This window comes from Manis javanica, chromosome 13 (genome assembly GCF_040802235.1).
Source record: "Manis javanica isolate MJ-LG chromosome 13, MJ_LKY, whole genome shotgun sequence".
Taxonomy (NCBI): domain Eukaryota; kingdom Metazoa; phylum Chordata; class Mammalia; order Pholidota; family Manidae; genus Manis; species Manis javanica.
Window position 1 is genome coordinate 91755000 of NC_133168.1, and position 15926 is coordinate 91770925.

At 47.3% G+C, this 15926-nt stretch overlaps 1 protein-coding gene across 11 annotated transcripts in view; it reads left to right on the forward strand.

Moving 5' to 3' along the window:
* The window catches only part of GATAD2A (GATA zinc finger domain containing 2A), a 97461-nt gene that overhangs the window by 59787 nt on the left and 21748 nt on the right, over nt 1-15926 (forward strand). For 5 of the 11 annotated variants that reach the window (XM_036996180.2, XM_036996183.2, XM_036996181.2 and 2 more), the window contains one exon: nt 1288-1556. The exons of 2 other annotated variants lie outside the window; for them this stretch is intronic. In XM_036996180.2, the coding sequence (XP_036852075.1) occupies nt 1288-1556 (269 nt within the window). The remainder of the gene's footprint in view (nt 1-1287; nt 1557-15926) is intronic. 4 more of the 11 variants (XM_036996184.2, XM_036996178.2, XM_036996177.2 and 1 more) reach the window with 1 other exon arrangement.

The following is a 15926-nucleotide window of genomic DNA, read 5'->3' on the forward strand; positions in this document are numbered from 1 at the left end:
GAGTCAGCTCAGAAGCACGTGTCCCTTGGCCGCTTTGTTGCTGCTAGTCTCTCCCGGGAGGTGGACTGCTGGCCTGGGTCTGTCCAGTCTAGCTGGTGAGGAGGCTACCTGCGTGGACACAGATGGAGCCGGTAGGCTTCCAGGGTGGGCAGCGCCACAGGTGTGCCCTGACACTTGGTGAGGAGCTCATGTAGTGGGCTCCTCCCCGGCTCTGTGTTGGTGGGTGTGGGCACCAACTGCCCTGTGGAGAACTGGCACCCTGGGAATTAAGCTAGAACCTTGCAGTGAAATGGTATTTTGGGCCCCAGTGAACTCTGGCCTGGCTTTTTACATCCGGATGTTCTGGCATCTCATTTCCCATGTTCTGCCCTGTTGGGACGTTGAGGCCAGGCTCAGAGTGGCCCCTTTAAGAGCAAGCACCCAGGTCCCAGACTCTGTTGTGGAATGCCAGCAGCCTCCCTGCAGACAGACATTACTGCGCTGTCGTCTGTCCTGTCTCAGTGAGGGTTAACAACACTTGAGCTTGTTGTCTGGAACCGGTTCAGACTGGTTTTCTGGAAAGTGCTTTGTCTCTCAAACTGAATCCTGGGAAGGGTCATGTGGAGCCCAGTGATGTCATGGGATCAAAAACTGACTCAGCTGTTTTTTTCTTTTTCTTTCTTTAAATCAAGATATGTGTGTGCTGCAGGTAGAGGGCAGTGGCATGGTAGTGGGCCAGGCCTTACCTCACTCAAAGTTTACCTTGCCAGCAGTCAAAGGGTTAAATGTGAACCCCCCACCCCAACCCCGCCCCCACTCCTCACCCCTCTGAGGTCAGCCGGAGGGAGGAAGCAGCCCCTTACAGAAAGGGAGGCGAAGGATCAACCCTGAGTCAGTGCAGCTGCGGGGCCGCAGGCAGTGTGGTCCCCCTTCCTGGATTCAATGCCTCCAATCCAGTGCAGCCGCTCAGAATCCTACAGGCAGGGGAGTTCATATCTAGAACCATTTTGCTCTATTTGCTTTTGAGTCTGGGGCGCAGAGAATTCCTTCTGTCTCATAAGCAGCCCCTCCCATTGTTCCCACCCACGTCCCCACAGGCCTCAGCGCCCCGGATGTTCTGCTCCTGCCCCAGCCTTCCCCAAGACTCTGAAGACATGACATGGGCATACTTTGTGGGCCCCACAATGGTTGTATCTACTGCCATCATCACATGGCAAGGAAAACACTCCCAGCTGACCCCCTGAGAAGTTTCTAAGAAGGTAGCAGCCTCATTGTGCCATGTTAAAATGTTTTCTCCTTCTCCCAAAGTTCAGAATGACTGAAGAAGCATGCCGAACACGGAGTCAGAAAAGAGCACTTGAACGGGACCCGGAGGAGGACGATGTGGACAGCAAGAAAATAAAAATGGAGAGAGGATTGTTGGCTTCGGATTTAAACACTGATGCGGACATGAGGGTGACACCTGAGCCAGGAGCGGGCCCAGCCCAAGGACTGCTTAGGGGGGCTGAGGTGATGGCCATGGGCAGAGGCGAGGGGCAGGCGGGCGATGGGCCTGTGGACATGCGCACCACACACAGGTGAGAGGGAGGGGCCTGGAACTGGCGCCAGGCCTGGGCCCGAGAAGGTGGGGCGAGGCTGCCCTGTAGGCCTGTAGGAAGCAGTTTTTGGTGGGTTACTTGGAGATGGCCATGGGCTCCTACCCTGGCATCACTGTGCCATCCTGGCCAAAAGCTGTCCCCACTGGGGCCCGGACATTGATGGCATGGGATGTGGGTCTCACAGGACAGGGAGGTATTTTACATCAGCTCCGCTGCCAACAGCAGGTCTCCGCCAAACTTGTACTTGTTGTGTCTCCAGTTTGATGTTTTTGATTTGTAGGAAAATGGGTTTTCACTTAATCACATCTCCTTGCTCTCAGATCTGGGGCTTGGGGGGTCAGGGTTGCTGTGCCCTGCCTGGGTCACTTGTCTGGGGGCAGAGTTGGAATCCCAGCCCTGGTGCACCTCTTCACGTAGGCAGTGTGTTCTGGAGGGCGGGGATGCTTGGGTTCTCCGTGACGTGCTGTGTTGTGCTCTTCTTGGTCAGTACCAATCACTTCAGGAGTAACTTTTCTGATCCTTAGCTTTTATGAGGTTCTTAAGGAAAAAGCTCGAAAGAATGAAGACTCAACGAACCACCCCATTTCTTCAGAAACCTTTTCTTCCTATAAAGAGAAATCAAGGCCTAGCTCCTACCATCACCATTCCCTTAGTAAACTGTTCTGTCCAGAGTGTTCACACCCAGATGTCCTGTGTGAGCCAGATATCCCACCATGGGGGTTGTGGGTATGGCCACAGCTCCTGGGCCAGCCCTACAGCTCCTCCCTGGCCCATCCGTCATCTCCCTCACAGCTTCTCCCCCCACCCAGACTCCACTTCATGTCTGTTTGCCTGGAGTTGGATTGGGGGTGTCAGGTGCAGAGCTAGGGGTTCCTTCCCATGAGAGTCAACTGACCCCACAGAGGGGCCTCAGCCTGTGGTCTTTGTATTCATTTTGGGAGCCCAGACTGTTGGGATCCTAAGGAGTTCAGAGATCATCTGGCCTGGAATTTCTCAACTTTTAAAATTCTTATCTCCTCAAGATAAATGGGAAAATCCAACCCACTCCCACCGGGCAAGCATCATAGTCAGGTTGGGACATGCTCTGTATTCCCTTTACCCGGAAAGGTCTTTTCTGTCTGGCTCTGCTTTTTGCAGTCTCATTCTAAAACCAGAGGCTTCTTTTAAAGTTCCAGAAATAAAACTGTAAGCTTAGGTCTCCTTTCCCTCCCTCGGACTTGGTCCTCAGCAGCATCTCAAGTTAAGTCTAGGGCTGAGGAGGAGCCCGTGTTGTGGACATCTGTCGGGGTCCTTGGGTGCTCCTGGGCCCAGGTGCACGTTCTCCTGTGATCACTGTGCCCCGCTGCAGAGCATGCCAGTGAATATTGAAGGAGCTCAGAGTTGATACTCAAACCCAGATCTTTCTGTTGCTATAACTTGGGGGGCTGCATTTGGCCTCTGGGCCTCTTGGTTCCAGACTTTCCACACTGTGCCCATTGGCTTCCAATCCAAGGTTACTTAGAGGATGGGATGTTGTTCTCTGAAGTCAGTGAGAGTGATATCTTATGACACACAAAGGTTGCAAGGGAGCAGGGGACAGAGATTAATCTAGGCACATGGGTCAAGGGTGGTCCTACAGACAAGGCCACCTCAGGGCTTTTGTAAAGCAGTGTGAGAGTGTGGAAAGAGCCTAGCTTTGGTGGCCAGTAGGCAGAGCTGGGGTCGGATCACACTTCCTGATTTCAACTAGATGATCTTGGTTTGTCTGTCTTTGTGCATAAAGTGGACAGGTTTCATCAAGTGGAACTAGCATGTCCCTGAGTTCCCATGTAGAATGTTCTGTCTGGTTCATTGGAGGAGTACAGTTGCAAATTTTGACAGAATCTTAGGATCAAGTCCTGTTCTGAGGTTAGTGGCCCGGTTTCTGTGTTAGAAACAGGTAGTCTTTGGGACCTTGCTGAGAGCATCTGGCCTGGGACATCCCTTGGGAACCTCCCTGTAGCACTGTGTGGTTGCTCCTTTGAATCCCCCACAGGGCAGATGCAAAGGCACAGCTGTCTGATGCTGTTTTGCCTCAGATTCACTGAGTCTCGTAAGATGAACATGCCAATTTTAAATTCTTGTGCCAAGAGAGTTTCATTTTGTTCTTTAATTGAGGTATTGCATGCATCCTGAAGAGTACACACTTGCCACGTAATAGAGTTTCACAAACTGAACACATCTTTGTAGCTTACATCAAGAAACCCTCCTGAGGCCCTCTCACGTCCACTTATTGTCACTACCCTCCCAGGGTAACCGCTTTCTTGACCTCTAACAGCATAGATTACTTTTTCCTGTTTTTGTACTTTAAATAAATGAAATTATATAGGCTATGCCCTTTGCTTGCTTTCATTCAGTGTAACGTTTATGAGATTTACCCATGCTGTTGAGTTGAGCAGTAGGTAATTCATTTTCACTGCTGTGTAGTATTCTGTTTCCAGAATTTGTTTGAGTTTTTTTTCCCCAAAAACTGTCTCATTTTTCTTTGCTGTCTTATTCTTATGACCCACTTTGGGCATGTTGAAGAATGGAGAGAGGTTCTGGTTTCTCCTAGGAGAGAAAATTTCCTTTTTCTTTAAGTAAGTGGCTGATGAATTGAAAGCACTGAAATACAACATTTTTTTTTTTATAACTGCTCAGGGGTTATTTGCAGCATGCAGAGGCTGATAAAGGGGTAGCATCAGTTTTCTTCCCCTGTATAGCCCCCCGTCCCATCTTTCTTTGGCAGTTTTTCTTAGTCTCCCAATGCGTGTGCTTTTTATTTTCAAAATAAATCAAGGCTGGAGGGCAACTTCCAGCAGTGACTGAGTATGAGAGATTATCAAATCTTTTCCCTCCAGGATAACTATAAAGCAAGACAAATTTGACCCCCATAATCAGCCATTTCAGCACTCTGGAAACTGATCGGAGTCATATGACAATCTGAGACATGTTTGTGCTTAAGAACCTGCTGGACTTTGGGTGTGAGTGCCAAGAGTCTTGGGCCTGGGGCCTGGGGACCCCCCCATGCCCTCTGCAGCTCCAGTGGTGAGGAGGTGAGCTGAGTCACTTTGGCTACTTACAAGATTCTCTCTTTTTTTTTGATGGGTCTAGGGATACATCTCTTAGTATTTGTGCTATTTGAGGTTTTTTTGAGCATCCTGGATGAGCTTCTCCTCCAGTAACATTTTTGGCCATTATGTCTTCAACCTTGGCTAACAGAATCATTGTCCTTCCCACTCAAGCATGTCCAAGACTGTCAGTTCAGCCAGCAGGGCCATGGGCAGGCTGTGAGGAACAGTGTCTTCTCTGCTGGGCTGAGAAGAGGCTTATGCAGTTTAGAGTGGTGTGCAGCATGTGCAGGGGGCGGCCAACTTCTCGCCCAAGACGGGAACCCAAAGTGGGCTGAAGGGCGGAGTATTCAGAGAAGGAAACTGTCACAACAGAACTCTCTGTCCAACAAAACTGTCCTTCAGAAATGAAGGCAAAAAAGACATTTTCAGATAAACAAAAACTGAGAGAATCCATTGCTGGCAGAGCCGCTAGTTCTGCAGGTTTAAAGAAAAGGATAATTGGTAACTTCGGTTCACAGGAGGAAATAAGGAGCACTGGAAATGGTAAATATATGGGCTAATAGAAAAGAATATTATCTTTTCTCATTTCATCTTAAAAGACAACATTGTACAAAGTGTTAACTATAACACTGGTCAGAATTGACAAAAACAACCATTTCAACTCTGCAAGTTGACCAAAGGCACACAGCAGTCTGTTGTGTTTCTAACAGATGTAATAGACAATTATAGTACAAAAACAGGAGGAATGAAACCAAAGTATACTGGAGTAAAGTTTCTACATTTTATCAGGATCAACTTAGTATTAATCTGAAATAGATCATGGTAAATTAATAAGATGCTTATTGTTAATCCTGGAGCTGCTATTTAGAATATAACTTTATAGTTTAAAAAAAGTCAACAGATCAACAGAACACTTTAGGTTGTACACTGAATACTTACTACAAAAGAAGGCAGTTAATGAACAGAGGAACAAAAGGAAGATACATAGAAAACAAATAGCAAAATGACAAAATGTAAATCCAACCGTATCAATACTTGAATTAAATATGAATGGTCTAAACACCCCAGTGAAAAGGCAGAGTATTACACCAGATAAAAAAGCGAGATTCAGCTTATTTATATGTTGCCTATTAAGAGATACCCCTAGATTAAAAGATGCTAAGAATCCCTTAAAATGATGGGAAAAGATACACCAAAGTAACCATAAGAAAGAGCAACTGTATTGAAAACAGATAAAATACACTTTAAAATTAAAAAATTGAGAAATCAGGAAAGCAATTCCGTTCACAATTGCATCAAAAAGAATAAAATACCTAGGAATAAACCTAACCAAGGAAGTGAAAGACCTATACCCTGAAAACTACAAGACACTCATGAGAGAAATTAAAGAAGATACCAATAAATGGAAACATTGGAAGAATTAGTATTGTTAAAATGGCCATCCTGCCTAAAGCAATCTACAGATTCAATGCAATTCCTATCAAAATACCAACAGCATTCTTCAATGAACTAGAGCAAATTGTTCTAAAATTCATATGGAACTGGAACCACAAAAGAACCCCGAACAGCCAAAGCAATCCTGAGAAGAAAGAATATAGCAGGGGGAATTACACCCCCCAACTTCAAGCTCTACTACAAAGCCACAGTAATCAAGACAATTTGGTACTGGCACAAGAACAGACCCATAGACCAATGGAACAGACTAGAGAGCCCACATATAAACCCAACCATATACGGTCAATTAATATACGATAAAGGAGCCATGGACATACAATGGGGAAATGACAGCCTCTTCAACAGCTGGTGTTGGCAAAACTGGACAGCTACACACAAGAGAATGAAACTGGATTATTGTCTATCCCCATACACAAAGTAAACTCGAAATGCATCAAAGACCTGAATGTAAGTCATGAAACCATAAAACTCTTAGAAGACAACATAGGCAAAAATCTCCTGAATATAAGCTTGAGCAACCTCTTCCTGAACACATCTCCTCGAGCAAGGGAAACAAAAGCAAAAATGAACTCATGGGACTACATCAAACTAAAAAGCTCTGTACGGCAAGACACCATCAACAGAACAAAAAGGCATCCTACAGTATAGGAGAATATATTTGTAAATGACATAACTGACAAGGGGTTACCATCCAAAATATATCAAGAGCTCACACTCCTCAACACCCAAAAAGCAAATAGCCCAATTGAAAAATGGGTGGAGGTGCTGGGCATAGAAGCCACAGGGCATCAATCTGCAAAGAAGTAAAAAGCTAACCTTTTCAAAGAATATTGCTTCTCTCTCACTTACCAACTTTACATTTCCCTGTATGGCCCCAGAAGACGGCTGTTTAGCCAGAGACGGGTAAGATTCCTCAAGGGAGGAACAGCCTAAGATAGGCACAGTCGCAGGGGGGCCATCAGGTGAGAAATTGGGGATCAACAGAGGTGAGGCTTAGAACCTCACCCCCCTTGTTTTGAGAGAAATCTACATCCGTGGATAGTTTTGTTGCCCTTGTCTAGCTTGAATTAATACTTAGTCTATAGGCACAGACCTGATCATCTATACTTGCCCTCTTACAGCACTAAATTATGCTTTCTATCTTTATCTTGCATCTACCTACCACTTCAGCATTTTATTAAAAAAAAAATAAGGGAGAAATGTGAGATTAACATATAAATCAAGTATAAAAATCAAATGAATAATCATATCTGACTTGATTGTTTATAGTTCATGATGTGTGATCAAAACCAAAAGTTTCTGTGATATGACTGCCCTTGGCACTGTTCACCATGTAAGAACTTATTCACTATGTAAGAACTTGTTCACCATGTAAGAACTTGTTCATTATGCTTCAGAAAATTGGAGACTGTTGAGAGTTAGGCTTGATTGATTGATGATTGTGCATTGAGTCCCCTATACAGAATTTTATTGTTGTTAACAACCATTTGATCAATAAATATGAGAGATGCCCTCTCAAAAAAAAAAAATCTATGGTTAAGTGTGGAAAGTGTTTGCCATTCAGCACTGGATTTTCCAAGCTGATCACAAACAGCATGAATTCTTTAACATCTAATTGTGACGAAGTACACAGCATAGTACTCAGTGCATGGGTTCTGGAGTTAAGACTGCTTGGATTTGAATCTCAATTCTGCCAGTAATTAGCTGTGTGACCTTAAGTATTATGTGACCTTAAGTAATTTCTCTGCCACCCAACCTCATATGTAAAAGAATACTACTCTTGTTTGTGGTGAGAAGTAACTGAGTTACCATATGTAAAATGCTACAAAATTGCCTGGCACCCGCCAAACATTTTTGTATCATCTATTATTTGTTAATATTAAACCTGTGACTCTTTCCAAAAAATAAAAATGGGCAGAGGATATGAAGAGACAATTCTCCAAAGAAGAAATTCAGATGGACAACAGACACATGAAAAGATGCTCCACATCACTAATCATCAGGGAAATGGAAATTAAAACCACAATGAGATATCACCTCACACCAGTAAGGATGGCCAGCATCGAAAAGACTAAGAACAACAAATGCTGGCGAGGATGCGGAGAAAGGGGAACCCTCCTACACTGCTGGTGGGAATGTAGGCTAGTTCAACCATTGTGGAAAGCAGTATGGAGGTTCCTCAAAAAACTGAAAATAGAAATACCATTTGACCCAGGAATCCCACTCCTTGGAATTTACCCAAAGAATACAACTTCTCAGATTGAAAAAGACATATGCACCCCTATGTTTATCGCAGCACTATTTACAATAGCCAAGATATGGAAGCAACCTAAGTGTCCATCAATAGATGAATGGATAAAGAAGAGGTGGTGCATATACACAATAGAATACTATTCAGCCATAAGAAAGAAACATCCTACCGTTTACAACAACATGGATGGAGCTATAGGATATTATGCTCAGTGAAATAAGCCAGGCAGAGAAAGACAAGTGTCAAATGATTTCCCTCATTTGTGAAGAATAACAATGAAGCAAAACTGAAGGAACAAAACAGCAGCAGACTCAGAGACTCCAAGAAGGAACTAGTGGTTACCAAAGGGAGGGGTGTGGGAGGGCAAGTGAGGAGGTAAGGAGAAGGAGATTGAAGGGTATTATGTTTAGTACACATGGTGTGAGGGGTCACGGGGAAAAGAGTGTAGCACAGAGAAGGTAAATAATTGAATCTGTGGCATCTTAATACACTGATGGGGAGTGACTGCAATGGGGTATGGTGGGTGGGGACTAGGTAATACGGGTAAATGTAGAAACCACATTGTTTTTTCACATCAGACCTTCATAAGAGTCTGTATCAGTAATACCTTAATAAAAAAAAAGAAAAGAAAAATTACTAGAATCGAAGAAGGACATTTCATTTCAATATATCAGGAAGACAGAACAGCCATACATGCATATGCACCTAAGTACAGAACCTCAAAATCCTGAAGCATAAACTGCAGGACTGATAGTAGAAATAGGCAATTCATCAATTATGGTTAGAGGTTTTGGTACTCCACTCTGAGTAACTGGTAAAGCAACTAAATGGGAATCGGCAAGAGTCTAGAAGACTTGAAGAGTGCTAGCATTGTTGATCCATTTGGCCTAATGGACATCTGTAGAACGCCCTACCTGGTGACTCTGAAATACCTCCTCTTATGTGCACATGAGATGTTCTCCAGGGCAGACCAAATGCCAGGTCATAAAACAAATCTGAAGTGTGTCTATAATAACAAAGATGGTAATAACCAGTGTTGACAAGGATGTGGAGTAACTGGAACCCTCATACATTGCTGGTGGAAATGGCATAAACTGTTTGGCAGTGTCTTACACAGTTAAACATGAATGTTCGACATGACTTAGCAATCTATCCAGTGAGTATACCCAAGAGAAATGAAAGTGTGTCCACACAAAGACAGGCACATAGGTGTCCACAGGAGTATGATAGTCACAAAATTGAAGCAGCCCAGATAGCCGTGGATTAACAGAACGTGCTGTACCCATGTAGTGAATTACTATTCAGCAGTAAAATACCAAAGTACCGATTTGTGCTGCAGCACAGATGAACCTCAGACTCACCATGCCAAAGGGGAGACAGCAGACCCAGAAACCACATAGCGCATAATTTCATGTACAGGGTGTCCAAAGAAGCAAGCTTAGAGACCCAGAGTGATCATGGTCTGCAGGGGCGGGTGTGGCAGCAGTAATGAACAGCTCACGGGCACAAGGGAACTTTTCAGGGTGATGGAAGTGTTCTAAAACTGAATTTTGGTGATGATTGCACAAGTATAGGTTTACTAAGAATCATTGAATTGTACTTTTACAATGGATGAATTTTGTGGTATGTAAATTATACCTCAATATGGATGTAAAAAAACACATCAGGTTAGAATAGTTTGGTTTCCGTTCTGGCATCCCTAAACAGGCTCACGGAAAAACAGAAATCCGCAGAGGTAGAAGTTGGGCTTGTTGGTGTTGTGAGACCAACCCCCAGAGGTCATGGGTACATGCTGCCCCACCCCTACTGCACCCCAAGTTGGGACCATTGGAGGAGCTAGAGGCCGGGGCTGGCAGAGGAAGCTGTGCAGGCTTCTCTGGTTTCTGTACTAAACAGATTGTACTTCTGCACTTTCCTATAGAGGAGTCTGTCAGACTGTTGAAGAAATAATCTGGACCACACACAGCATGCCCCCCCTCCCCCACTCCTTAGGTTGAGGGTCATTTAAATCAGTAAAACATGAGCCTCTTTTCTGAAAGGTAAGGACTCGGTTCCTTGTTGCTCTGGGTCTCTGGGGTAGGGGCTCTCTGAACAGCCACCCCACGCTTCACTGGGAATGTGTTTGTGTGTGCCGCCTTCTGAGGCAGCAGCCCTCCCTGGATAGTCAGCAGGCCAGGACCAGCCCTGCTCTGTGACCGGCACTGGGCCGGAGCCTGGGGGCAGAAATGATAGGACAGGGTCTGGCCACTCAGCAAGTGTTTGGAGCACTGTTCTATGAAAGAAGGTGCAGAGGTCTTGGAGAGAAAGATTTGCAGTTGAGGGGTTGTAGGTTAAGCAGACTCTACTTCCTCATTTTACCTGGGAGGAAACGTGGTGGGCACTCCTGGGGGGCCTCATGGGTGGGGCAGGAGGAGACTTGGAGTGCAGCTTCTGCTTCTTAACAGCCTGCCACTCAGGCCTTGGTGGATGTTGGGCAGATGTCCCTGGTTCCTTTTGGGGTGTGTAGCCTCAGGGTAGCTGTTATGTCCTCTCCTGGCTCCTTTTCCCCCATTGCATCGTGCGTCTCATTTGCTGTGGGAGGGGGCTTCGCTCAGCCCAAGGCCCTAACCTGCGATGTGGGTGGGAGGGACCTCTCTCTGCTACTGAGGGGCCCTGGGCCTTGAAGCTGGCAGTAGCATCTGAGCCATTAGAGCTGTTCTTGGCTTTAGTTTTTCTAGCTTTCCACATCCTCACTCAAGCACTTGGGAACTTTAATAAGACTATAAAATGTACTGAAGGTGCCCTCTGCTTACCAGGCCTGTAAAGCAGGGCTCCTCTGCTGAAGCTGGTATCCTTGATGATAGTGCCCCAGCTTTCTTTAGAGACTTTGGCATTCACCAAGCCCGGCAGTGGGGGTTACACTTCCTTAGAGCAGCCACCTGCTCTTCGACACCCAGGGATCTCATGGGCTGGCCCTTTGGTTGAGTCAGGGCTGAGCCCACTGTGGGGCTTGAGGCTTGTGCAGGCACGTCCTCCACACCTGTACTAACACCTGAGTCCTCTTCCAGAGCAAAACGACTCTGAAAGTAACGTGATAGTGCAGCTGCCTGTTGTCTCTAACCCGGGACTGTGTCAATGGCCTTGTTCTGTTCTGTGTAGAAAGGGGGCCCTCAGGAAAATTGTGCATCCCTTAACTTTTCCGAGACGACTCCCTGGGTTGTAGGTTGAGTCCTTGTTGTTTGGAATGTTCTCTACAAGCAGCCTCTCGGGAGGGGAAGGGTAAAGTAAACGCTGGGGTGGCCTGCCCTCTAGGAGGTTAATAGTGGTGCACAAGGCATGAGCCTCTTTTCCTGTAGTTTTCACGCCTGTGCCCACCTGTGTAGTTCAGGACCTCGGCATCACCCCAGGAAGTTCCCCGGAGCCATACCTACGTTTCCTGCCCTTTCTGACTGGGTGTACTCTCCCACCCTAGACCAGTCAGGCTTCTTCTCAGACTTGTAGAAATGGAATTGTTCAGTAGGTGCTTGGTGGGGTCTGGCTGCTCTCTGGGTGCTCTGGAAATCGTCCCTGTGGGTATCAGTGTTGTGCTGGGTGCCTCCTGAGTGGAGAGGCCTTGTCCCCGCTCCCAGCCCCAGGCATCGCTGTCTCCAGTGTGGGGTGGCATGAGCACGATGGCCACCTCGGTCATCCCTGCGGGGGTCTTGATGTGGACACGATGGTCATTTTTTCCTGCAGAATGCCTGGGGATCAGTCAGGTTGCAGTGTCAACAGGATGGGTGCCTGTTGAGCTGTTTCAGAGGAACTGCCAGGCCTTTCCCCCAAATCATCTGGGCCATTTTACTCTTGCAGGTATGGGGGTCTGGCCCCTTCACCTCTTGATGGTGTCAGTCTTCACAGTTTTAGCCACAGGGTCTCCAGAAAGGTGTGGGTCCAGGTTCAGGCCTACTTCTGTGACTGTCACCTTGTTCCCCATGGTGATAGAAGGGTGATTCTTGCTGCCCTGGCTGCCTGTGGTGGGGGTGGGGAGGTCCTCAGGACATGTGCAGACCTGAGCCCTCCACCTCACTCACCCTATTCTCAGGACTGCGCCCACCACAGCTGTGCCTGGCCCGCTAGCCAGCTGTCTGCAGGAATGTTGTCCTTGAGCAAGCTGGGTGAATGTGACATAGCTGTGCTCATGAGATTCAGGTTTCCGTGCCGCCTGGGTAGGTGTGGTTGTTGTCCTCACCCTGGATCTCCGATGTTCTTCCTCACAGGCTCAACACACGCATGCACCCTCTCATGAGTGAGAGCTTTGACCGTCCTGCAACTGGAAGCCTCTTTCCTTCCATGTGACCATCTCTCCCCTGAGTCTGGGGGCTCTGGCGCTCTGTGGGACGCTCTCTGGAGCCCAGCCCCTCCCCAGCACCTGTTGTGGGCTGGCTGCTGCCTTTCATTTGCTAATTCTCTGCTGCTGGGTGACTTGCAGGGGAGGCTGCAGGGCTCAGGGAGAAGCTCCTTCAGCTCCAGCTAGAAGTGTGCAGCCTGCTTGTGTGTCTTAGGGTGCTCAGTGTGTGTGGAGTGAGAGGTATGTTGCCTCAGCTATCCGTTCCTGGTCCCATGTTTCCTTCCCTGCCTCTCCTGCCACCTCTCTAAACTTCAGTGGCCTCCCTTGTCTCCTTATTCTCTGCCTTACCCCTTCTCTGTGGGCTCATCATCCCAATTCTGTCTGCCTGCCATTCTGGACTGTATCTTATTCCAGGTTTGAAATAATTGAAACTTGAAGGGTTCATTTATACTTCCAAACACACTAGATTACTATGGGGTACCAGGGTGACAGACTCTGGGTGCCCTGTTTCTGGCTCCCAGGGTGAGCCAGTTGGGGACAGGTGAGGGGCCACCTACTGGAGCCTTTCTGATGCCCTCCTCTGGCATTGGAGGGTGGTCCCCCCCTCCCTGGATGGTATCTGACTTTCGCGTTGTTGCCATGAAGTGGCCTGACAGGCACCGGAAGGCCACTGTGTATGGTCATTGGTAAGCACCTGAGAGCATTCACCCTGTAATCTAGAAACTCCCCTGCACACCTCTGAGAGAAGCGGATCACTTCCTTATTTTGAAATTATCCTATATAATTCTGCAGTTGGATTTCTGATAACTTCTGAGAAACACATATTCCTGCTAGCTCTTTGCTAGTGCTTTTTTTGTCCTGTGCTGAGAGACCCCTAACGTGTAACTGGTGCTCTGCCCATCCCTCCACTGTGCTGACCAAAGCCGAGCTCCTGCAGTGGCTTTTTATCTTTTGCCAGTTTCTCTGCTATATTGAAAGCAGTTGTACCAGAACCATAACAAACCTGAGGGTGAGCACTCTGGCCTGAGGAACCCCATCCTGTCCCTCACAACTGCCTGAAACCTGGTGAAGGAGCGGGGTGAAGGGCACCCTGTGTGTGGAGCAGATAAAAACAGGAGTGGCCTGTGACCTCCCTTGCTTGTGTGTGACCCTAGGTGGGGCAAGCAGGCTCCCACCTTGAGGAGAATTTTCTCAGCAGAAAATACCCTGGAGGAAAAGGAGAGCCACCCTATGGCAGAAGGTTTCTCAGGTGGTTTTCCTCTAAGAGAGGAGCATGTGAATTGGAGTTTGTTTATGAGCCTATGGCGTGGGCCGCAGGTGTTGGTGGAAGAATACGGTGTCCAGCAACCTGACGCCATGCCCACCCTGTGTGGCCCAGGCAGCTCACCCCACCCTCATGGGACCCAATGTCTCCTCCGGTCGCTCTTGAACCTCAGACACTCCTGGCTGGGTCCAGGCAGGGCCAGCTGCCTTAGGAGACCCTGAGCTCCCTGTGGCTGAAACAGCCTAGACTGCACAGAGGGGCCTGCCTGGGGACGGGGTCGGAGAGGAGGTGGGGGCGATGGGAGACACACCAGACATTACTACGTGTCCTCTTCGTTGAGTCTCAAGCCATAAGACTGCTGATTTTAGAAGCTTAGATCTTAAACATAGTTGTGATGTAAATAACCACACGGAAGAGCTTTGGGTCTTGGTGGGCCTGAGACCTGGTGCCTGGAGGGTTCCTCATGATGGGGCCCTGGCAGCTTTGGGAGGTGGCTTTCCCACAGCAGTGCGCGCTGAAGAGAACAACCTGGCCAGGCATGGCCCTGCCTTTCCTCAGGAGGACTTGCAGTGCCATGGGCAGTGTGGTTGGATGGCACATTTTAGGGAGCTTGCAGCCCAGAAATTGGGTGTTCAGGGATCTCAGACTCTGGAGCTGTTGTATTTGGCCACAGTCAGGGCCTGAGAAGGCGCACAGTGGTGGGAGCAGGGTGTGGTTGTCTGGCCAGGAGGAGGGCCATGCAGGGCCCCCTGAACGGGGGAGAGGTGATACTCTGGGCCTGGGTGGAGCCCAGAAGCTTGCGGGATCCCTGGACATGAGGGCACCTGGAGGTAGACATGCTGGAGGAGGGAGGAGGTGCCTTTGTGGTAGGGGGCGTGTGGTATGAGATGTGTGGTGGTGTCCTGACATCGGGGGCCTGGGCCATGCGACTGGCTGCATCTGCACCTGCAGGGGTCAGGGTGGTGCCAAGTTCTCCCAATTGTCTAACTGTCTACAGTTGTTGCTTTTAAGGCCACAAGAATAGGTTTACCAGATTTTATTTATTATAATTGAGTAGATTAATTTTATAGAGAAATTACAGTGTATCTCTATGGCATGAGTCCTATTAAAGTTTTAGTATGCCTCACTTTTCAAAACAGAAGTTTGGCAGCAAGAGGAAGCCATGTGACTATAACATGTCAAGAGGACCCCACTCCGGGCCTTTGCTCAGACCTGGAGTCCATGACAGGGATGGGGAGCCCTGGGACGGAAGCAGAGACTCAGCCCCTTTCCCATCTCTGGGCCCCAGAGAACATTTGGTTCTGTGGTTAATATCTGTTGTCATTTACTGTAAGAAAACTTGAAAATACTCAACTAATTCATTTAAAGATGACAATAATAAACCTACTACAGGTTAGCGTAAATAACATTTTTATAAAAAAGTAACTTCTGCGAATCTTTTTTGTCCTTGGCTTAATAGACAGCTGGATTCCCATATCTACTGCTGCGTCCAGTCTCCTGATAAGTAGTTGGGGTGGAAGCATGTTAAGAAAGTCCAGCCTCACACAGAAAAGCGTTTGGAGCAGGGAGGGGTGTTTGGTCCGCCTCTCAGGAGAGTTGTGCGTTTCTTCCTTCAACTCGCACCAGACACAAAGCGGCGGTCCCTAATGGTTAGTTGTACTGCAGGCTCTAAACCTCATTGGTGAACTTTTTGTATTTCGTTACATTAAAATCTGTCCGTTTCTCTTGCACTTTGGACAGAATGACCTTTTTTTAAAGAAATTCACAATTTTAGGATAGTTTTAGATTAGAGAAAAGTTGTAAAGATCGTTCTGCACACCCCACCCCACACCTCCCCTATTAACAGATTACAGGTGATCCTTGAACAACTCGAGTTTGAACTGCACACATGGGTCAACTTATACTCTGATTCTTTTCAATAAATACATTGGTAAGTATTTTGGAGAGGCATGACAACTTGAAAAACCATTTTCTTTTCTGTAGCTTACTTTATTGTAAGAAT